This window comes from Stenella coeruleoalba (genome assembly GCF_951394435.1).
Source record: "Stenella coeruleoalba genome assembly, chromosome: 9".
Lineage (NCBI taxonomy): Eukaryota > Metazoa > Chordata > Mammalia > Artiodactyla > Delphinidae > Stenella > Stenella coeruleoalba.
This window is the reverse complement of record NC_137155.1, coordinates 97012471-97037297: the sequence shown is the minus strand read 5'-3', so window position 1 is coordinate 97037297 and position 24827 is coordinate 97012471. Positions and strand designations below refer to the sequence as shown.

The following is a 24827-nucleotide window of genomic DNA, read 5'->3' as shown; positions in this document are numbered from 1 at the left end:
CTGGATCTAGCTTTATTTACTATTGTTATTATCACTGGGCAGAGAGAACTAAATGAAGCTTTAAATATAAAAGTTCAATGTTTCTAGAAGATGTTGGTAAGCATCTTAAGGAAATAGAAATAAACTGAAATGTGAGAAAAATGTACAAAAGAAAGAGGTCAATATTAGAAACGTATGATAGTATATATGCATTAAAATTATATTTATGATACCAAATTTTCCGAGAGGTGATAAAAATTGAGACGGAAGGTGAGGAGAACAATGGCCACATTTTATAATGTGCCCTAAGATCTAAAAAAGGAAACCAGGCTTTGACTTGCACAGAATGATGAATTCTCCTACAAAAGATTCAATGAATATATTCCCTCCTCAATGTCAACTGAGCACTTGAGATGCTGTCATTTAGGGCACCCCCTAATTTCCAAGTGATGAAGCGCTGAACTGCAGATAGTCAAAAGGAGAATTGCATAGTAGAAGAACCGCTTTTTGATAAAAAATGAACAGTGCCAATTTATGTCAAACATGGCCAAGAAATGAATAAATTCAAGCTTGTTTGAGGCAAGAGGATTTTGCTTCTCAGTTATTTGAATAGTGATATTTTTCTTTCATGTTCCATGGCAATAATAGAATTTTTTTTTTTTAAGACTAGAAGGCAGTGTAGAGATCAACTCGTTCCAATTCCTACTCTATTTATAAGGAAACTGAGACAGAGATTAATTGTGTTTAAAGTCTTCAGGGAATCTGTATAGTATCTGCCCACAGCACAGCTCCAGGAGGCTGAATTACAGACACTGAAGACAACATAGAGGCCCATCTTTTTCTGATCTGTCCCTGCTCTTCTGTACTCCCTCACATGGGGCTACTCAAGGCAGAAACTTGGGAATCATTTTCAACTCCAATCTCCAGCCACAGTCTGGTCAACTCAACTTTCTAAATATCCATCAAATCAATCCTCTCCTTTACCTGTCAGCCACCACCTTGAATCTCAGCTTTAACTCCTGTATTACAACAGAGGCTTTCTGACTTGTTTCCCTGTCTCATGTATGGGTCTCCTTTGGAAAACCCTATTCCCAGCTGCCAAAGCCATGCTTTAAAACTACAGTATCATCAATTGCTTGCCAAGTTTCAACTGCTCTGCATCCCATATAAAGCATGTTACAAGTTGATTTATTTTTGTTATTGAACCGAACTTGGGTCCACTCACTGAACGTGTAGCAAAGCCACTCTACTGACACTAGGTTGTAGTGAAGGAAAGTACAGAGTTTATTGGAAAGCACCAAGAAAGGAGTATGGGCAGCTCATGTTCAAAATACCTGAACTTCTCAATGGCTTTCAGGTAACAGTTTTGAAAGGCAACATTACGGGTGTGAGTTGTAGGGTGCCTGATCAGCTCCTGCACAATTCTCTGATTGGTTGATGGTGAGGTAACAGGGTGATGTTTCAGGAATCTCAATGATCAACCTTTTGGTTCCAACCTGTCTGGGGTCTACATACTGGTGGTCAGCATGTAGTTAAGTTCTTCCATCTGGTGCGGGGGGCTTTAGTATCTGCAAAATAACTCAAGGATATGGCTCAGGATATTATCCATAGCCCTTGAGGAAGAACTAAATGTTTTTGACTTTGTTTCATGGTTAAACTATTATTATTTTGTCTTGCTTGACTATTTTCCTTTGTTTCTGCACCTTCTCATTTTCTCACTTCTCTGATTAAATTTGCTCTTTGGAACTCGGTGAAGGAGTAGGAGGCTAAAGCTTTTTTTTACAAATAAGAGGTGGGGGGCATGGAGGGTGGGGGGAGTCTGAACCCAGGAAGGCCCCACTGGGTCCTGCTCATTCATTATATACATTTGCATTGATTCAAAATCACTCTCCATCCTCCCAGTCTTTTTCTCATTCTTTACGACCCAAGCAGTCAATTCGACATCCATAAGGGTGACCCATTTGTCCCTAAAATTCTCTTAGACACTTTTCTTCCACTTACTTATACATTCTCCTACATACAGACTATTTCATCACTAGAAATCTGACCTATCTACTGATTTCCTAGGAGCTCATTTTGCAGATGCCTTTTCCCTGTTTACATCATCCCCTAAGTGATATTATCATTTCTCATATATTCATATGCTAACAATTAGGACATTTATGTCTCTAACCCATACATCCTTTTGGGGCTTGTCCAACTGAAAAATTTGCATCTCAATTGAGATGGCATATAGCACTTCATATTTAAATAGGTCAAAACTGAATTCTTGAAATTCCTCTAAATATGTTCTTTCCTTAATTTCACACATCTGCCATATGGCACTGTAATTCATCCAGTTATTTAATCCATATATTCAGGAGTTATTCTTTTTGTTGTTGTTAAATATTTTGCTCTTTTTAATATATATTTTTTAAAATTTATTTTATTATTTAGTTATTTATTTTTGGCTGTGTTGGGTCTTCACTGCTGCATGCAGGCTTTCTCTAGTTGTGGCGAGTGGGGGTTACTCTTTGTTGTGGTGCATGGGCTTCTCATTGTGGTGGCTTCTCTTGTTGTGGAGCACAGGCTCTAGGCACACAGGCTGCAGTAGCTGTGGCACGTGAGCTCAGTAGTTGTGGCTCACAGGCTGTAGAGCACATGCTCAGTAGTTGTGGCGCATGGGCTTAGTTGCTCCATGGCATGTGGGATGTTCCTGGACCAGGGCTTGAACCCGTGTCCCCTGCATTGGCAGGCAGATTCTTAACCACTGTGCCACCAGGGAAGCCCCAGGAGTTATTCTTCACAACTGTCTTTAACCATCCTTCTCCCATCTGTCACCAATCCTGACAATGCTTCCTTCAAAGTACATCTGAAATTCATCTCTTATTCATCACTTAAACTATCACCACTCTAGTCCAAAGGAGCTTCTTTTCTTCCCTGGACTTTTACAATAGCCTCAGAACTGGTCCCAGTGCTTTCAGTCTGTCACTCATGGTACTCCCAAGTGGTAGTTTTCTCATTCTCCTGTTTAAAAACTTTCCATAGATTCCCACCCACTACACTGAAATATAATTGAAAAAGTAAAAACCAGATTTTTTTCCTGCACCACCACCTGGCCACTGCCCATCTCCCCACTTCATTGTGGGCCCCCCTATAGGCTCATTATGCTTCAGCCACTGGGGTTTCAGTTCCTTGGAAGGAAATGATCTCTTTCACTCTTTGGGGTATAATTTTTCAGGGCTCATTCCCCTTCCTCACCTTTTTGAGTGCCTTGTCTCTTTTCATATGCTAGATTTTGGCTAAAATGTTGCTTCCTAGGGAGGTTTTTTAAAAAATCCTGTATCCAAAATAAACCATTCCTCACAATTCCATTATTTTTCTCTACAGAAAAATTACTTGTTTACTTTTTTAGTGCTTGTTTTTATTGTTGGTTGTGAATACCATGAAGGCATTTATTATATCCATTTGTTCTCACATGGCACAGTTCCTGGCACACAGTGAATATAGAAATGAAAAAACCTAGAAAAAGGATCCTAGAGGGATGCTTAAATATTCCGTTCTTTTTTCTTTTCACAAAGTCTATGAAGAAATTCACATTTTGGGTTTTTTTTGTGTGTGTGTGTGTACATTACATTTTTAATTAAAAATTTTCTTTTAGATAATGTAAATTTTACATGCAGTGTAAGAAATAATACAGAGACCACCTCACACTGGTCAGAATGGCCATCATTGAAAAATCTATAACTAACAAATGCTGCAGAGGGTGTGGTGAATAGGGTACCCTCCTACATTGTTGGTGGGAATGTAAACTGGTGCAGCCAATATCGAGAACAGTATGGAAGTTCCTCAAAAAACTAAAAATGGAGTTGTCACATGATCCAGCAATCGCATTCTTAGGCATATATCCAGAGAAAAACATGGTTCGAAAGGATAAATGCATCCCAATGTTCACTGCAGCATTGTTTACACTAGCCAAGACATGGAAGCAACCTAAATGTCCATCGACAGATGAATGGATAAAGAAGATGTGGTACATATATACAATGGAATATTACTCAGTCATTAAAAAGAATGAAATAATGCCATTTGCAACAACATGGATGAACCTGGAGATGGTCATCCTAAGTAAGTCAGACAGAGAAAGACAAATACCATATGATATCACTTATATGCATAATTTTTAAAAATGATACAAATGAACTTATTTACAAAACAGAAACAGACTCACAGACTTAGAGAATGAACTTATGACTACCAGGTTGGAAGGGTCGGGGGGGGAGGAATAGATTGGGAGTTTGGGATTGACACGTACACATTGCTATATTTAAAATAGATAACCAACAAGGACCTACTGTATAACACAGGGAACACTACTCAATATTCTGTAATAACCCAAATGGGAAAAGAATTTGAAAAAGAATAGATATCAATACAAGTATATGTATAACTGAGTCACTTTGCTGTACACCTGAAACTAACACAATGTTGTTAATCAACTATACCCCAATATAAAATAAAAATTAAAAATAAAAGAGGAAAGGTTTTGATCGATAAAAGAGTTTACAATGGTCATTTGGTGGTGAAGGGTATATTGAAGATGAGGAAGAGCTTCATGGAGGAGTTTAGGATTCCAGAAAACTCTTGAGAGATAAGTATTTTATAGAGAGTTTCAGGAGAGAATATTGTACACAGGGAGACTGTCATGAAATTTAGTGTAAAACAAGCCAAACTGAATTTAGGGAATGATGGAAACTCTACTCTGATTGGAGCATGGGATGGCCATAAAGAAGCAGGGTAGAAAAAAGACAGTGCTAGAAAGTTTGTATGAAACGTGAAGGCAGCTGAATGCTAAGTTGAGGCCCTTTCCCATTACTCAGTAGTTGGGACGGAGCACAGTGGCCATATGATCACAGTGGTGTGTTAGGAGCATTCATCTCGCAGCCTGCTGACAGGTGGCATGGAGGCAGGGGCAGTAGGAAAATATTGGAGTTGAAGGGACTGTTGGAGGAGGTCATGGAGAGAATGTGACTGCCAGTTGACCCTTAAGCAGAACCCTGGCAACCGGAGGCTCCTCACCCCTCCCCTGTCCTTGGAATGTACATCCCACCTACTATTCCCAGGCAAGCAGCCCTTTCAGGGAGTAAATCCTTGCGAGAGGTAGGTGTTGAGACCATCTGGACTGAATATGTCACTGAACCTGTCAAGGCCTCGATATAAACTTTTAAGATCCTGTGGGTTGGGTGCAGAAATCTACTCCTATTGTGTCGCCCAAGACAAGCCTTGTAAGTAAAGTTCCCTTGCTTATTAAACCTTCACCTACCAATCTAGAGGGTCTGCCTCCTTCTCAGTCTCTCCTTGCCTTCCACGTACAGGGTCCAGTTTCAGATTTCACTTGGGGAACTCCCAAGGCTGTAAACCAACAGGGGCCAGTTGGGACATTACTAGAATAACCTAAACCCAACAATTGAGGGTCTGAATCAGGATGGTGGTTTGAGGAATGGAAAGAATGATGATTTGCAAGAGGCACTGGGAAGGAGAAATTGAGAATTTAACAGTATCTGAGATGCCAAGAGATATATATGCTGACAGTTTGGACTGAATCCAACAGTAAAATACTCTAACAGGGACAAACTTCAAGTCTTCCCTGTGATTCAACGGAAAATGTAATAAGGATAAGATGAGGAACAACTTACTTATTTGATAATGTTAAACAAACATAAAACTTGGAGATATCAGCAAGCAGTGATGTTGTAATGATTATTTGGAGGAACTTCTTTTCTAAAAGTCAGAGGAGACTACCTTCTTCTTGCCAGGCCCTAAATTAATTGTGTTTTCATTTTGTTTTATATTTTAATTAGTAAGTGAATTTAAAGTTTAGTATTCCAAAGAATAATTATAAATCAGAAGTGATTTCCAACAGAGTGATTTTTCATTTCTACCCAAATTTACATCAGATATTACCTGCCAGTAAAGTTTCTCCAGTGTCGAGAAACCAAAATCAAGACTCATATATTCACTATGTCTGTACAAGTGAAAAACTCTCCCTCATCTTAGTAAGAAGGAGGAAAAAGAGACTGATCACTGCCAAGACATTGCTTCTTCCCCAGAGAGGATATCTTGCTCCCATTTTAAAAATATGTGATGTATTCAACAGTGATAAACACTCAATTACATTTGGGTCACTAAGAAGTGGGACAGCTCTATTCTTTAATACAAATGTTGTGAATTAAGGTGCATATACAATTTCTCATGACCATAGAGTGATATCTCAAGATTATGTCATAGACTACCTCATGCTGTCACTCCCTCCTCTTCTTCAACATGTATCTCTTGGAAAAGCAACAGCCCAAGCCAAGCTCTGTGGTGCCATGTTTTCCTAATGGGTCAAGTTCATGCTCTTTCCAGATGAAGGAAGGGTTAATGGGTTGCAAAAGGCCAAAGAGTACCTGATGGCCTTCAAGGGTCCCTGAAACACTGGTGCTCATAACTATCTTGACGATAGGAAAAAAATCTTCTAGCTGCAGAAATCATGCTGTTCTTCTCACCACTTAGACTGAATCTAGAGTATTAGGTCAAACTGTAGTCATGCTCTTTAAAGGAGGTATTGATGAAGAGGAGATCTGTGTTTCCACATTAGGCCTTCAATTCACAGAAAAGTGATCTCTCCCCACCCCCCCCCAAAAAAAGGATAAAATCCTCTTCCATTTTGTGTGTTCTTCATATGAGGATCGTATACATTATGGTTTTGTTTAGTTTTCTAGTTCTTTTCTGAAAAGGCATATAGGAAAGTAACTAAAGTAACTTCTTAATTGTCCAAGCCCATTCAGGATGCCCTGATTTCCCTTAAGGTTAATAGCTGACAATAGTTTTGAGAAGTCAACATCAAGAGTCTTTTGGATTAAGTCTAGCTCTCATGGATTCTACTTTAGTTGAGGTAAGATTAGAATGAAGGTAAAGAAGAAAGTACCTGAGTGCATTGACAAGTCCAACAATCAATGAACTCTTGGGTCAAGCTTTCTGGTAAGTGAATTATTTCTCTGGGGCACGCTTAGAGTCTTGACATGGGGGGAAATTTGGGGAAAGTAGCTCTCACTTTACCATTTTCTCTACCCACCTTCCACACCTCATCATTCTCCCTTCCGTTTTGTGCCACGTCTGTCTTCCTGACGTTGACGAGTTCTCCACAGGGGTCTGCTTGTCTACAGCACTGTTTAGGGCTCTTAGTTCTAGGCGCACAATCCTATTTGCACTTCACACCTACTGAGTCAGTCTCCTGAGATGGAGCCAACAGCTTTGTATGGGAAGACAAAACTCCATAAATGTTTCTGAAGCATAGCTGGATTTAAGAACCATTGGCCTCAAACATACTGGAATTAGAATTTTGCCTGGATAATATAAGCGAGTTATTTAACTCTCTAACTTCTTTAAAAAATAATTATACCTAACTCCTGGCAACCTTTTCTGAAAGTTTATTATGTGTCACACAATATGCTAAGAACCACATGTAGATTACCTTATTTCATTCATACAATAATGCTATGAGGTAGATATTATGATTAATCAATTTCAGAGAAAAACATACCGAGGCTTATTGAAATTAATACAGTTAATAAGTTGCCCAAGATTATATATCTGGTGATTAACAGAGCCAGAATATAAACCCAGGTTATCTGAATAAAGCGGTTACTGTGGTACCCGATACATGGTAAACCATCCATGCAGCAATCGTCATCAGCAGCATCATATAACCATTATCCTTAGCATCATATGCCTCAGGAGTTCGTATCAAATGCTGATCCCCTCCTGGAGCTAGTAGACAGTGCTCGTCCCACACACTTCTTCAGATTTTTGGAGGACAAGATGCTACCAAGTGTCTGATGGAAGGTGTGCTCTTATCTTACAGATCTGTACATCTTACATATGACTGTGGGAACCCACAATCTCATTTCATAGCCCTGAAATTTAATATGGAAGTGAAGAAAAACTAGGCTCTCTTCCCCAGAAGAATTCCATGAATGTGGCAGGTAAGTTTTGCTAGCGCCAGAATGGGCTTTCAGTACCCAGAACGGCTCCTTGTATAACCATGGCAAGCAGAGGAAGGTTTGGCGTGACCTCTGAGCTTCCTTTCACGTGGGCAGTGTGGATGGTTTGAGAGGTGATACTCACCTTCCCCAGTCTAGGTTCTTGTGGAGGATGCTTCATGGGCTAGTTCTTTCTGTAGACTTCAACCTTGTAATTTTACTTTCTAGTTTTTCCTCTACATGCTGATTTTTTAAAACACTAATTATTAACCGTTCAAATCAGAAGGTAGACTTTTTTTGAAAACCTAGCATTGAAATACATTTCACCATTTAGCCTAACAAAGCCAGCAATATTTAGCTTATTACACATTATGATAAGAATACAGCACAGAAGAAACAAACTTTAGTGGTGCTATTTATTCTCAACAGACAGAAAAGCAATCTTCATGAAACATAAATATGGCATAGTTACCTGTCATGTTGCAGTAAACTTTCAGAGGCCCCAGAGGTCCACTGCCATCAGGATCTATCCAGTAGTAATTTGATGTCTGGCCTAGGTGTTTGTAGGCTTCACAGGAAGGCTCATAGATGGCTGGAACGAAACATCCTACGTGAGCACAGCACCCAAAAAATGTCTCTCCAGATAAATGCCCCAGTAGCAGATCAAATGCTATCAAACCACTGTTTAGGAGAGTATCCTCTTGTTAGAAAGAGCACTCTTTTCTCTACATTTAAACTCATAATCTGATTTTTAGTCTATAAGCATTGGTTCTGACCTAACAAACAAAGATAGTAAGCTCCTGCTATGGCTTTAGTTGGGGAAAGGTCTAAAACAATCAATACATTGTTAAACAAATGTAATGTTTGTTTCACAGGTGCTCACAATCATTGAAAACTATTTAATTTATACTTATTTATAGATATCATCTCCTTACTGTAAGGGACTTTACTGAAAGGCCATGAATATTGGCTGTACTATTGGGCTATCAGCTAAGAGATAAGAGAAAATATCTCTCTCTCTCTCTCTCTCTCTCTCTCTCATGCACACACACACAGGGGAACTTTTTTTTTTGCATATTTAGTATAAATCTCCCACAAATACCACGTGATTTCTAATCTTCCTTTATTTCAGGAAAATGGAAAGATATGTCTGTTTCATTTTATTTGTTACAGGTGTGCTTTAATTACATCAAATCTAGTTTTCGTACAAAACTGACATTTATGTAATTAGATTGTAGGTTCTTTTTCATCATTTTCCTTTTTGTTCCCATTCTCCTAACACATTTTCTTTTCTCATAGAGACTGCACCTGTTTTCAGAAGTGCAAAATGGACATTTACATACCTCCTTTATAGCTGGAACTTCTAAAACACTATTGTGAAAACTTTTTAATAGCTCTGCATTGACATATATGATGAATTTGACAGACCTCTTTACAAAACTAAGAACTATTTCTGGTAAAAAAATCTACCTATCTGATAAGCAGAGTCTTTTGGTAAAGTGCCCTTGAATACAATACTCCTAGCATCTGTCCTTTGCTAATCTATGAAGTAGGAGGTCTGATTCTGGGACTTCCCTTTTCTACTTTCCTCTCCCATGTGCTCTGTGCTTCCCTTTGGCTTTCCATGGTTTCCTCTTCCCAAGGGTGCTAGACCTTAAATTCTATTTCATTTCAACAAACACAACACACTAGACTAAAACAGTTCAGAAACTCTTTGATTTACTCAAGGCTTGCTTCCCACTTCCTTCCTTCCGCAAATAGTTATTGAGCCCATGTGATGTGAGCAGTAGATTAGGCAACACAAGCACAGCTGTGAACAACACAGATTGGGGACCTTTGGAGTAGGGACTGTTCACTCAGTACTCGCGCACTGCTCATGCAAGAAGTGCTGTCAGAAGAGGATGTGGCTAGAAAGTTAAGCACAGCCCATACACCTTTTGTCTGAGTGTAATTATTAATATGCCACTTTCAATCTCCCAGTTGTCTTATTTGGATAATAAACTATGGTTGCTTTAATTCTGAATGCCATACCAAATAAAATAATGCAATAAAACACTGAAGAAATATTTTTAAACTTTCAGCAGAAAGATGCCATAATTTGATGTAGGTTTTAGAAAGAAAGTTCCTTGTAGCAAAACAATAGCTCTCAGAGAAGTGAGTAATGAGAGCATGTTGGTTGTAATTGCTATAGCAATAGGCCTATAGGCCTATTGAAAGATGGCCAGAGGTATAGAAGATTATGAGGAAGGATAAAGCAAACAAGGCAGGATAAAGTAGGCGGGATTTAAGATCAACAGAACACGAAGACTAGGTGGGTGGATGTAGTTAGGAAGCAAGAAAGAATGACTTGAACTCAGTCTCTGAAAAAAACCAACTGCCCTATTAATTTTTGACAATCCTTCTTCAGATTATTACAATTTTTGTGTACAGTTCAAAATCACCCAGAACGTCAGGTTCAAATTCTTAGGTTTTCCAATTGTCTCTTCAGCCGATCTACCATTAAAAACTTTCACCCTTGTTTTCTAATATTTAATAATCATTCTCTTTCCCCACTGCCAGCACCCCAGTCACCTTCCTTCCATCTGGTATCTGATTTACAACAATCAACCTATTAATTGATTGTTTTACGCAAATATCTCTTCACTTCCCACCCAATTATGCTTTTTTATGCAATATCCTAAAACATTACTTTCATTATGTTTAAAAAATATGTAATGGCTCTTCAGCATCTCTGATTGTATATCCCAGATCACCATCTAAGCATGCAAGACCTTCCATAATCCTTACAGATCTCTTGGTTTTAGCAACTCGCCAGTATCAACCTTGCTCTCTGCTCAGGCGAATCTGACACAGGAACTTGTTTAACTCATGCTCACCCTTTCTGGGGTTGCCTCCTCTACTTGTGGTTTTCTACAGGCTCTTTCTCAATCTGTAAAACTTCTCAGTCAGAGCTAACTAGGAAGGCAGAAGTGGTAAGAAACAGGGTTCCTGTCAAACAGATCTGAGTTTAAATTCTGACTCCACGAAGTACTATTTATATAACATTGACAAAGATACCTAATCTCATTCAGCCTTGTCTGGGGAATAGGTATCACAGGTATAGTAGTTAATAGGTGGACTGTTTATCGTTAATATAATAATTATTATTTAGGCACCACTGACATTCCTCCTTTCTTAAGGAGACCTTCCCTAATAAATATGTCCAGCTTTCTGTATAGTCCAGGGCATACACTGCTCGTCTCACATACTGTAATACTAGTCAATTTAGGACTTGACTGACCACAGTTAATTAAACCATATAGGAAAATTTTATTTCCTAACAAGACTGTGAATTGTCGTGAGGGCAGGGTGTAGAAAATGTATTTTTCTTTTCTACTCTATATTGATCTAGCATGGTAGATGTTTAAGAAAAGCTGTCAGAATGAAACTTAAAATGTGCCTACCCTTCACCCTGTTCTGATTTTGATAAACGATTAGTGGCTCACTAGGAGAAGTATATGCAAATGAAAGCACAATTGGATGATAGTAAGTATAGGTAACTACTGCATTTCTAAGTAAGCATATAAGCATTTTAAAGAGGTCTGTGGACTTTAACCCAAGTAATTGATTAAAAGTAGAGTTGAAAGCATGTGGATGAGGGAAATCTGGGTAAGTAAGAAGCTCTTTCTTTTTCTTCAAAGTGTGACAATTATTCTGCTTGTCTTTAACCTATAACGGGTTTATTAGCTGCTTTTGCCTCATCAACACAAATGGAAAACCAAAACTTTAGTCCAAACTTTATCATGTGTGAAAAATCACCTGGAGAGCTTGTTAAGACAGGGATTCCTGGGTCTCACCCCCAAGACTCTGACTCAGTAGAGAATCTGCAGTTCTAACAAGCTCCCAAGTGACGCTGATGCTGCTGGTCCTGACTACATGTTGAGAAGCATGGCTCTAGTCTTGAAAAAAAAAGTTAACTCAAGAAGGGTGGACTAATTCTTTATTTATATTTTAGTATAAATAGGAAAAATAGGTCACTGAAAGGTGACACAGTACAATTGTAAACATCGGGTTGGCCAAAAATTTTGTTCTGTTTTAAGTAAAAATAAAAGACACGTTTTTCATTTTTATGAAGAACTTTATGGAGAAACACACTGACTAACCAAATGAACTTTTTGGCCAATCCAATAACATAAGGCTAGAATGCCACCTCACTTCACTCAGAATAAAAAAAATGGAATGGGATACAAAACTCTAAATAAAAATACATGTCAAAAGAAATATACTTGGATGAATGCACAGAAAAATATTTGGAAAGGAATACACTCAAACAGTAACTGTGGTTATCTTTGAGTAGTAAGATTAAGGATGATTTAAAACTTCATACTTCTCTGTGTTTTCCACATTGCTTTATAACATGCATAAGTTATGTTACCATTAAAAATACACTTGCAAAATACATGTCTGGAGTAAAGGCACTGAGGTAAAATGGCAAGAACAGCTGTACATAGTAAAATTGCATTCGTTTTATAACTGAATTAGGAATTAAGAGATTTTTGTTCAAATCTCCTTTCTGTCATTTACTACCTGTAAACTCCCCTTAACTTTCAGTTTTCTCAACTGTAAAATGAAGGCAACAATACCTCCTCCACCAAGTTATTGTGAAGATTAAATGAAATCACACACTTTGAAAACTAAAAAGCATTGAGCGTATGGAAATTTTAATGCACAGAAGGAGCTAACCGAAGTATTTAGCCTGCATGCCTCAGCCAGTTAACTCTGTACCCAGTGGAGTCCTAGCTGGGCTGCACAATTTGTGCATATCAAGCCCCAGGGAGTTGGCAGGGCAGAAGAGGCTAAGCCAGCAGCCACTGAAGAAAGAGGAGGATCTGTGCCATTGTCAATAATCGAGCTTTTCTAGTAGACTGCTGGAGAACAGAAAGGCAATTGGGCTGATGGCAAAATAAATAGACTCATCAAGTCCACTGATTTACTGGAAAAGTAATTTTTCTCTGTTGCAACTCCTAGTCCCAAATAAAAGGTCTCATATTATTCCACATATTCTTAAATAAATCTCAGATATTCAGAAATATTATGAATGAACACATCAGACTGAATTCCATAGCATGTAAAAAGCCAGAAAGTGACAAATCCTAAGTATCTTATTAATTTTCATTAAATATTGAATGTTGTCTGTGTGACATCATATTGGGTACAATGGAAAATGACAAAGCACTATTGTATTAGTTTTATTGGGCTGCTGTAACAAATAACCAAATACTTAGCAGGTTGAAACAAATTTATTACCTCACAGTTCTAGAGGTCAGATGTTCGAAGTGGGTTTCACTGAGCTAAATTCGAAGTGTGGGCAGGGCTGTGCTCCTTCTGAAAACTCTAGGGGGAAATCCACTTTCTTGCCTTTTCCAGCTTCCAGAATCCACCTGTATTCCTTGCCTCATTTTCCTATTTCTTCACCTTTGAAGCCAGGTGTGGCTGGTGGAATCTCTCCCACGCTCTGCTCTGATTCTCTGCCTGCCTTGTCACCTCTCTGTATTTTAAGGAGCTCTGATTGCATCAGGGTCACCCAGATAATCTGGGATAGTCTCTTCACGAGAAGGTCCTTAACTTAATCATAGTCTCTTTTGCCATATAAAGCAATATATTCACAGGTTCCATGGCTTAGGATATAGACACGTTTGGTGGGGAGAGGATTATTCTGCTTATCGCAACTGTATATAAATAATATGATTGCTCTAGTTAAAGAACAAATATTATTAAGCACCTAATGTACTCCCAGTGTTGTTGATTAATGAAAGATGCCAACTGAACGGCAGAGAGAAAAGCAAAGGGTTTAAAAGCAAAGACGTGAAACAGGCCTAATGTGCTGGGAAATAAAGCATCACTTAAGGAATATTTAGGGTGAGGACGGAGTGTGAAACAAGGAGCTGCCCCCAAGGAAAAGGAGAACTCTCAATACTTTGAATTGCTGCAGAAAAACGGAATGGAAATCAGCTAGGGGAAGTGGTAATACATTTAGTGAGCAGATTTGGGCGACTTTTTAAATATTTCAGGGTGGTGGTATTTGTAGAAACCACATTATAAGAAAAGGAACTAGTTGGTGGAATGGGGTGGATGTTGATCACACTATTGTAGGAGTTTGAACCATGAAAGGAAAAAATAGAATAAAAATTGATAGAGATTGCTAAGTACAAGTGAGGGAATTTTTGTTAGGATATGTGAGACAGAGTTATCTTTATTGTTTTTAATGGGGTAATTTCTGATTATAAAAGAAATTTATAGGGGAATTCCCTAGTGGTCCAGTGGTTAAGACTCTGCGCGTACAGTACACGGGGTGCATGTTCAATCCCTGGTTGGGGAACTAAGATCCCACATATCTCGTGGTCAAAAAGAAAGAAAGAAAAAAAATATATAAAAAGCATCTATACTCCTTGTGTTCATTCTGAAAAAGTAACCAAAAAAAAAAAAAAAAAAGAAGAAGAAGAAGAAGAAAAAAAAGAACCTCCTGTTTCCCTAGCTCCAGAAGTAAACTTGGGGAGTTTGCATTTCATTCTTTTGGAATGCCAGGCCCCTCTCCTCTTTTCTAGACCTCCTTCAAGGGTATGAGAAGTGAATGTAAATAGTCAGAATCCAGGATACCTAATAGCCAGGTTTTATTAGCCGTTATCAGGGACTTGTTACTCCCCTCACTGTCTGCCACCACGAAATAAGCTCTAAATCTGACGGTCAATTTTTAGAGTCTTGAGAATGTAATAACAACTTTGCCTGTTAATGCATCCTTACCAGCACTGGTTAGACTGATTTAAAACAAAAGAAAAAAATAGTTTCTTACTTGGCCAAAAAATAGCTTTTATTATTGTTTGATTTGTATTTTTTGATTGGAAAATTTATTTTCACATATACATTGGAGAGTTTTTAAAACTGTTTTGTGAGGTATATAGTTATGCCTTTTGCCCATTTCTTTATCGTCAGCATTTTTCCATTGACTTAAGTTGGCTGTGATAAAATCAGAACTAAAACCTGTGTTCCATCATATTTGTCTTCCTTGTTTTTTGCCTTACCTTGAATATGTAGCTTTTGATGTACAATATTTTATGTTATCAACTCTATTAAGATTTCCCCTTTAAAAATTGTTTTCACAGCTCCTAAGTGTATAATATTATCTTCCATTTATGACAATAAAGGCCTTAACTAGCATGCTAAGGTGTTTGTATTTACTCTGTAACCATAGGCTAAAATAAGGTAGTAACATCATCAATTTTGTGTTTAAGAAGTATCTCCTGGCAACTGTGTGGACAACAGGTTAGGAAAGTTAATAACAACTAGGAGACTATTCCAAGGGGACATGGAAGCTAATCATACACACATATATGATTAAAACATTCAAGTCCCTGGGAAAAGAGAGGGAAGCACAGATCTGTGATTTGTGCCATGGCTTCAATTTTCACATAAATATTGATGATTCAAGAAGGACATTGCTATGGGGTGAAATGTATCCCCTAATAGGTGTTGAAGTTCTAACCTTTATTTGGAAATAAGGTATTTGAAGGTGATTAAGTTAAGATAAGCTCGTTAGGTGGCCCCTAATCCAACTGGACTGGTATCCTTATAAAAAGGGGAAATTTGGACACAGAGACAGACACCTACAATAGGAAGACAATATAGACAACAGGGATACTGCCAACCATAACTAAAGGATGCCTGAGGCTACCAGAAGCTAGGAGAGAAGTATGGAACAGATTCTCCCTCACAACCCACAGAAGGACCAACTAGGCAGACACATTGACTTCAGATTTCTAGCCTCAAAATCGTGAGGCAATAAATTTCCCTTAAGTCATCCTGTTTGTTACTTTGTTACAGTATCTCTAGGAAACTAATACAGACATACAGTTGCCAGCTGACTGGGCCAACCTCTCCTCACCTCCACCTCTGAGCTCTTCCAGCTTTCCTAGAGGTGACGTGGAGGAGGACTCTCCACCATGTTCCTGAACATCACTATTAAGAAAGAATATCCTCCTGGTAAAATAGTTGCTTTTGGTGCACTGTGTGCAAGGTCTTATGCTGGGTGCTCTGAATAGTACAAAGCAACAGCTCTCTAGATCTTCACGATGCTGCTGAGCTGGGGAAGGCTCTCCTAGCCCCCTTCTATGTTTCATGCTTTGAGAGAGGCAACTAAGCATGTGGTATACATCCCTCCTGTTACCACCTTCTAGAGCATACGGATTGCTTGAAGTGGCCAAGGATGAACCAAGTTAAAAATGAACACATACATAAAGGTTACCTTTGGAACATCATAAGTAGTCTTTTCCTGATTGCACAGAAAGGGAAAAGTTCACTTACAATGATTTGATATAGAATTGGAAAGAAGCATAAAATAACTTTATGGTTCATTTACTAAAAAATGCTGTAACATGACACGTTGAGTATTGATAATTTATGAATGGCCTCGCTTTCCTGCTCTCTTATATTGGAGGTGAGCCAGTACTTACTACAAACTTGCTGTAGGAACCAGGTAACAAAAGTGCTAAAAAGCGAGGTTGGTTTACTGGACACTCTAGCCTTGAATTAATAAAGAAGTCCTTTAATGGAAAACATGGATATAGCAGGAAAAAAACACAATATAGTAGTTCTCAGCCCTTGAAAGGGGCCTGGGGCATGTCCGGGTTGGTGGTACTCAGAACAGAATGGTCACTGGGGTCCTCCTTATTCTGATCCCTTTTAATCACAAAGCCACCTCTGATCTTAATCTGTCTTTCACAAATAAGTTTCTCCTTTGGGAAGAGATATTTCTCATTGGAAACGGTGAAATTGACTTTCTTATCTCAATTAGGCTCTAGTGCATTTGTTTGGAGAAACTAGTTTTCCCAGGATCTAATTATTCCTGTTAAGGTAACTACTGAGGTTTGTATACAGCCAAGCTGGAAATCCAAAGAGGCGCAGTGGCCTTGAGACCTTCCCCTGTGAAATCTCCCTAATTCTAGGACAGTTCAATTATTTTTAATTAGCACAATGTAAGCTTTATAATACCTAAGTCCTCATTAACACCTGAATATTAACCTGATACGTTCTCTGTCTCTTTGGATTTTTTTTTAAGCTTGAATGAATGCCCTGAGTAAACTGCATTATTTCCCTGAGGAACTATTGTCTCATAATTGACACACCACAAATAGTGGTGGTTAGAGAGAGCGGAGGTTTAAAAACAGATATTCTGCATGCTGATATTATACCATGATCCTTCCACGAATGTAACTTCTGTGTGAGATGTTATTCATTACCATCCTCTAATGGGTTCTTTCCCCTGTCCTAGTCTCAAGGGAAATGGGTAATTTAGAAGGGGGGAAAAAAAAGATCAAGTTTTGATTTCCTGTTAATAAAACAATAGCTTATAGTTTTCTTACCTGACAAGTCCTTCAAAAATTTTTTGGAAATCAGAATAAAATCACTCTCTCTATAACCCACATCCATCCATTTCTGCCTTCTGTTTGACCCTTCCCGAATTCCTCCATTCTCTGCACTGGCTCCAAGGCACTACCTTAAAGAAAACAACAATCCATGCCTTTGCAATACTAGTTACAAAACTTCCTACAGCTCTTTGTCTCTGCAGCATCATGACTGCCTTATTCTTTGGTGATGTCAATATCTTTTCTGGTTCTTCTTTGACTATCACTTCACAGAACATCAAATTGTCCATTTTTTCCATGACTCAGTCTGGACAAGCTCTCCTTGTATTTTCTTCATTATTACTTTTAGGTTATAGGAGACAATGAGGAGGGAAGAAAAAACCCTCTAAAACCAACCGGGCACACGATAAACTCGTGCTTTCTCATTTTAATAGCTCTCTACAATGGAGCGCAGCAACCCTATTAATGACTGACTTAGAGCCTATGGCGGTTGCCTCTGTTGTCTCCTGCTCCATCTACTTAATCCCCTATTCCTATTTTAACCTTCTCACTCTCATTTTTACTGTGTCCCAATAATGAGACTAAGGACATTGACTCAAGGTGTGTTAGAGGCTATATCCCCCTCCTTCAATATAACTCTGAATTAAACAGGTCCTTTTCCCTTTACTATGGCTAATTCAGCAATTTATTTTAAATAGCTACTAATATAGTACTAGATCTAGTGCTATGCCTTTTACTATAAGTTTGAAAAAATGAATGAACCTTAGATCCTGGCTCTGAGAAATTTGTTATCCAATATATGGGGCAGACATGTTGAGAGATAAAATGGTGTATAATTTTCTGTTATAAAAAATATATGAACAAAATACTCAGACACTTTAGATAAGGGATTGGATAACTTTCTTTAGGGCAGTTGGAAGGTTTCATTTGTGAAGTCACTTGAAGCCGAGCCGTAAAGGATGAGCAGGAGTTTGGCAGGAAGAGGAGAGGGGACCCTTCTTTCCTGCCCCTTCCCGAAGCCACGCTAGTCCATGGAGTCCTTAGGTAATTTAAGATGGCTGTTTTCTTGATTTTCCTTTTCTCTTTTTTCCATTGGTTCCATCTTCTATGTCTGATAATCTGCACTATCTAATCTGTCTTCTCTATCTTGGGTAATGGGAAAGAAAATAAAAAGAAAATACGCATGTTGTCCTCTAGTCCTGTTTATAGGAGAACTCCTGCTTCTTCACCACGTACACCTTCACACCCTCAAATCTGAAGGTATCACTTCTACCTCACTTTCAAAAATGCCACCGATGTCCACAGTGACTTTACTAAGTAAGTCCTCGTGCTCTGTGATTTAAGTAGACTCAGTCACTGTTGGCCATGCCCTCATGGAAACTCATTCTTCTCTAAGTTTCTGTGCTCTTAACCTTGTCTGCCTGCTCGTGCCCCTCTGACCACTCCTTTCCTGTGTCCTGCACTGTCATTTTTCTTCTCCTGGTCTATAGAGGGAGCTATTCTCTGAGGGCTTGTCCTCAGTGCTCTGTCCGTGCCATCTGCACAGAAAGATTAGTTAGCTTGTCCAAGATTGTTCACCTAGAAAAAGGCCGAGCCAGAATTCCAACACAGGGATTCTGGCTACAGAGTCCCTGCTCTTAAATTATGCTGAACAGCTTACACTAATCTCATCTTGGAAAAGGGGGTATTTTGTTTTTATTGCTGAAGGATAGCTTGGAGAAAAGTGAGGAGGTGTGTTTCACTGAGGAAGAGTCTCTTGAAAGGAAGAGTAGACTTTTCTTATGTCTATCAGTGTGTGCATGTGTGCTTAGAAAAGAAAAATGCAGTGAGGAAATTCTGCAATTGTTTTTAGATAAACAAAACTTTAACAAAAGATCAAATCTGGCTCTGATTAGAAAGTGCTTTGCAAACTTCAGTCATTTTGAGTAAAGCTGTCCTGGTAATTCAAATAATAAAAAGATAACTATATTTTATACTACTTTACAGCTTAAAAAATGTTTTACTATAAAAAATGTTTTACTATAGTCTATGCAATTTAATGAATGAGTCAATATGACTGATTTTTAAATGCCTAATAAAGTCATTTGAATTTGATGGAAAAGTAAACCATTAAACAATATGAGCATTAAAACTTGAAAATGAAATAGATAAGCTGTCCCCATAGCAGAAAGGGTTGTGTCTACAGTATTATATAACCCAAATCAAAAACAAATGAAATGCACCCCTACAAATTAAAGGCAGTAAGGAAGAATAACACAGAGGGAAGATGTCTAGATTAAAAGTCAGAATGCTTTTTTTTTTTTTAACATCTTTATTGGAGTATAATTGCTTTACACAGAATTCTTACTTTGCGTTTTGGTTCTGTCATTTACTGGCCATATGGCTTGGACTGTTTATGACTGAACTTTTAGGTGTATGAATTTTCTCATTTAAGGAAGGAAGATTTTGATGGGATGATAGTCAAGTTTCATTTTGGCCAAGCACTCTATGATCTTAATAGTTTATGGTTCATATTTCAAAAGGCCAGAATAACCTGGATATCTTTTCTAAGCATCTATTATTATACCTAGTTCATTATTTAAGCACTGGTGTAGTGATTAAAACATTGGTGGTGTTAGAGTTCTTCTCTCCAAGTTAAAATAAGATTTAAATACAGATAATCCCTTCAACAACAGAGAACATCCATCAATGGATAAAAGTCATGACTGTTTTGGTAAAACTGAAACAGCAAGGGCACATTAGCATTAACTTTAGATTTAGAATAAAGGACTTCTCTGACAGCGTCCTTCTCCAATTGCTTTTGAGATGTGAGGATTATATACATGCAGGCTTGTTTTATAACGGGACAGGCCTCAAAAGCATCAGACTATTATTATGATTAAGTGTGACCTACAAAACTTCCTGTTGCTTGAGGTCCTGTCAAAGACATCTCTGAAATGAATGATGGAGTCACTAACTTCAAAATAAGCCACTTCAAAAAAAAAAAAAAAAAATTAAGCCACTTCAGTAGAGATCTAGTGGTCAGTAATGTCAGCTTTCCTGCACATAGCTGAGAAGCAGGGAAGCAATGTTTTTAAATATTCCAGAATCTTGAACTATCTGTCACTAGTCTAGGCAGGTTGAAACTGCTTCATGAAAGTATTCACACTGCAACAGAAGCTTCTGTGGCCTTTATTGTGAGTTTAACTGATCCTACATATAGCAGAGGAAAAAAGCTGTAAAAATATGCATTATCTCGCCAAGTATTTAGTTGACCATGATAATGATAGACCTGGGCCATTAGGAGAAAGCTATAGGTTGTTTCCTCACTTAAGAAGGCAGAAAAACCTGTTATACATTTTTGGATAAGATTTATCTTAATGCACATAAGAGCCATGTCATCCTTTTTTCTATTCCCACCTGGCAGCACAGTGCCTGGCACACCTGAGTCAGTCCACAAAAGCTCATTGAATAGTTAAGTTCTCTGGAAAATATTTTTATAGAGAATATCTCATTGTCCAGTATTTCCAGATACATTAGTGAATTCTTACAGCATTGTGGTGTGTATTAAGTACACACTTTTTTTTACTTTCCACTGAAAAATTTTGTCACTTCTGCCTTTACTTGTGAGTTCATCCGCTATTTAATATCTGCTGTGGTTACTGGGGTAGAGGCTCCTTTCAGAAGGTGCTTCTACCCAGTTCTCTCCTTGACTGGTGCTGTCCTTCCTTTGGGGCCAGGGCCCAAAAAAGAGACCGATTGCTGCTGAGTACACGTTCTATTCCCCACACAAACCCCTCCTTTCTCTTCAGTTCAGTTTGTGACTTTCTCTCACCCATGCCCAGCTCTCTCAAAAGGAAAAGCCTGTATGAAGAATAACCATCAAAAGCCAAGTCACATTCTTCCAACAGAAGTTCAGTCTGTGATCAACATGACTGGTTCTTCAAGGCATTTATTTCCTTAAGAGTGGAAGAATAAGAACTTATATTTTTCAAGGATTGGTAATACCTCATTACTTCTATATAGTAAAACATCTTTGGGGCTATTCCCCAAACAGTGAAGGTTTAAACTTTGAAAAAGTCCTGTCAATTACCAGCCTATTTTATGTATCATGGTTTTGCTGATGATTTTATTTGAGGGGGGGAAATGTTTTGGGAGAAACACTTAAAAAGTCCTGGATTAGTTAATCCTCAGGTCCTTCGTTATTATTATATGATTTTAGAAAGGAAGAAAAAGAACATAAAAGAGGGGAAAGAAGGAAACTGGGGAAAAACTTCAGTATTAATCTCCATAACAATGGAATGAGGTAGGTGTCATTATCCTCAGAGGCAGATCCAGCTTTTCTGGGACTTGAAGATAATATAATTTGGAGGCTATTGCTAAGAAAAAAAGAATATTCATATACAAATGAAAGTGTAGGGATGAAAATGGGCCGTGGAAATGTGCTTGGAAGTCATTCCTAGACCAGGACACCAGCAATAACTTCACAATATACAGACATGATTCTCAGACCATATAAATACAGTCATTAAATCCAACTTTACTGTATCCCTCACTTCCCCTCAGCCACGCAGCAAAGATGCTCAAGGCTACTCCAAAGTTCCCCAACACGTGATGGGGGAAAGAGGGAGTGAAAAGAGACACGGTCTTGGCTCACTGCAGTTAAGACATCTTTGTACAATTTATGTAAATATACGATCATGTGAACATAGTAAAGGCCTTGAGCTGTACTCGACAGATTCAGAGTGAATTCCCTCTGACTATCCCCAGGTTACAAATGAAGAAACTAAGGCTCTGAAGGATTTAGTGAATTACCAAAGTCACATGGCTTGTCGATAAGTGGACACCTGGACTCCACAGGTGCTCTGCCTTTCCAGGTTATGTTATGTCTGCAGTCCAGCACAAACACCTATTGCCCGATCTGCTTTGGGGGTGCCACTTACTTTGAATAGTTCAAACATCTCACTGAACAAATTCTTCACTAAGAAAAAAGGAAAAAGATATGTATCTTCTTTACATGACAAGGTGTGTGGTAGGTGGGGAAGAACTCTTCAGTGATAAATGAGAATTTAGATAATTAGGCTATTGTAGTGCTGGGCTTTGGCCATTGTGCCAAGAAATTCTAATTAGACGCCACTTCTGTGGTAGAGCCATTTTAAACTAAGATATAGCCCTGGTAAAAATACTTGATAGTCCTCTTTTCCCTCTTAGGGTTTCAAAGTACACGTGGACCTGAGCTACCCAAAACTCTGAAAAAGGGTCATGAGGAGATGCTGTGCTATTGGCTCTTGATTCCAGGCATGTTCATTTTCTGGCCCCAAACTATTATCTTGTTTGATTTTTCTATTACCCAGCCAGTTGCCAGATGACTTCATCTGAATCACCAGGGATCAAGTGAAATACCACATATACAGCATCTAGCATTGTTCCATTTCTTTTCCTTTGGTGAACACAGAAAGGCCAAACTCATTTTAATCATTAAACACAATATGAGAAGGGTAGAAAATATTCTTTTAAAGCGTTCTATGCTTTCCAAGATCAAATAGAAATATATTGAGTATAACCGACGTTTTGAATACTTCACACTCTGCTCACCTTACCTTATTTTGCACAACTGAAAATTGGCCATATTGATTTCTTGCCCAATATACAGTGAAACCTCATTTATCTGACATCATTTGGGAATGAGCCCTTCATAGAACCATAGAGTTTTAGTGCTTGAGAAGACCTGAGCTGTCTAATGTAGCTCCTTCATTGTGAATAATTATAATAATTATAACAACAACCACGGCTACTTGAGCCCTTACGATAAATCATATTCTCTGCTGAGTGCTTTTGCAAGCAATATGCCATCTGTTTTTCACAGTAAGCCTATGAGGTATGTATTATTCTTTCCATTTTATAAATAAGCACACTGAGGCCTAGAGAGAGTAAAATAACTGAAGGCTACATAGCTTAAAAGTAATGAAGCTGAGATTGTATTTGAGCCCATGGCCCCTGTTTTTTAGCCACGATGTTACACCAGCTCCAAGAATCCAATATGGAAACATCTTACTCAAAGTCACTCACTTATTTAGCATCAATTACTAGACCAGAACTTGGGTCTCCTATCTATTATCACATTCCCTCTATATCACACACACTCTAACATAATTGGATCTTTAATATAAATGAATTGATGATAAACTATTTTCCTTCCTTTAAGCACTAAGACTCATTTTATTTTAAATATTTTCAGTGAAAATCATTCTAAAAGTTACTGCACAGTTTTCTGCCTCCTTAATCACACTACATTAAACATAAGTGCCATTTCTTGCTGACTCAAGTTTTATAATTACCTACGTCAATCATTGGAATATGTTGTAAAGGCAAGAGAGTCACACCAAATGATATCAGAAAACTTTGTTTCATTGACTTGTTGGTTTCCCTTTTTATAAACTATGACTCTTTACTGTATTATTACTTGGGATGTCACACTGCTATTGTGCAATTTCAAACTGTACTTCTTGTTCAGACACACAAATAAAATTATTCTTTATATGTTATAGGTTGGGAAACAATACAGGCAGGCTTGTTTACATTGGGTATTTGAAAAATGAAACAAAACAAATATGACCAGTAGGAGTTGTCTTCCTGTAGGAGGTATTAAGCTGCTTTCTGAAGGATTAAGTGGAGGAAGCCAGGAGAGGCCAGGGAGAGGGCTGTAAAAGGAAAGAAATAGGATGTGCAAAGGCTCAGAGGCCAGAGTATGATGCTCTGGGAAGGGGGTGGACTCCTGAGTGATTGAAGTCAAGAGTTCAAGACAAGCAAGTAGGAGGAGTTGGGACTAGAATCAACCAGGGACCAGGTCTTCAAAGAACTGGTGCTTGAAATCAAGGACTTTGACTGAGTCTGAGGGGTATCTGCAGGAGTTTAAAGAAGCAGAATGAGATGATCAAGTTGTATTAAGAATTCCCTTTGGCTATGATAGGAAGATTGGACATGAAGACCAATTATAAGGCCATGGCATGGTTTTGAAATAAGATCCTCTCAGTAGCAATCACTATCCTCATTTCTGTGATGAGAAGGGTGAAACAATGCTGAAGACCTCTCCCCCTCTAAAACCCTCTAATTCTGGGATTCTGTTAGCTTATGATTATTTCCTAATACATGGCCAATGCTACGCAAAGAAATAACGCTTGTGACTTGGTTCAGGTATCTTCCTCTCTGCTTGACTGCAGCTGGAAGCTGATGTCGTCACTACACTGGAGTCATAAAGCAACCGTCGTTGGCTTTTAAGGCTGTTCTGACATTGATTTACTCTCCTGATCTGTACAAACATAAAGATTTATGATGACTAGGGTAAGCACAGCCCAGGTCAGTGTTCTAAAATCTCAATTTGTTTGGTCATCCAGTAATATTGAGATTATCCTAGTGGCTTCTCAACAGGGTGCTAGTTGATGGGCAGTGTCATTGTTAATCCTGGCCT

The 24827-nt window shown here is 38.3% G+C and overlaps 1 protein-coding gene across 10 annotated transcripts in view; it reads right to left on the bottom strand.

The window, feature by feature from the left end:
* CNTNAP2 (contactin associated protein 2) overlaps window positions 1-24827 on the bottom strand; it is a 977311-nt gene that overhangs the window by 718866 nt on the left and 233618 nt on the right. For all 10 annotated transcript variants that reach the window (XR_013829659.1, XR_013829660.1, XR_013829661.1 and 7 more), the window contains one exon: window positions 8455-8574. Coding sequence is in view for 3 of the 10 variants with exons in the window: in XM_079931145.1 (XP_079787271.1) it covers window positions 8455-8574 (120 nt within the window). In the remaining 7 variants the exon portion in view is untranslated. The remainder of the gene's footprint in view (window positions 1-8454; window positions 8575-24827) is intronic.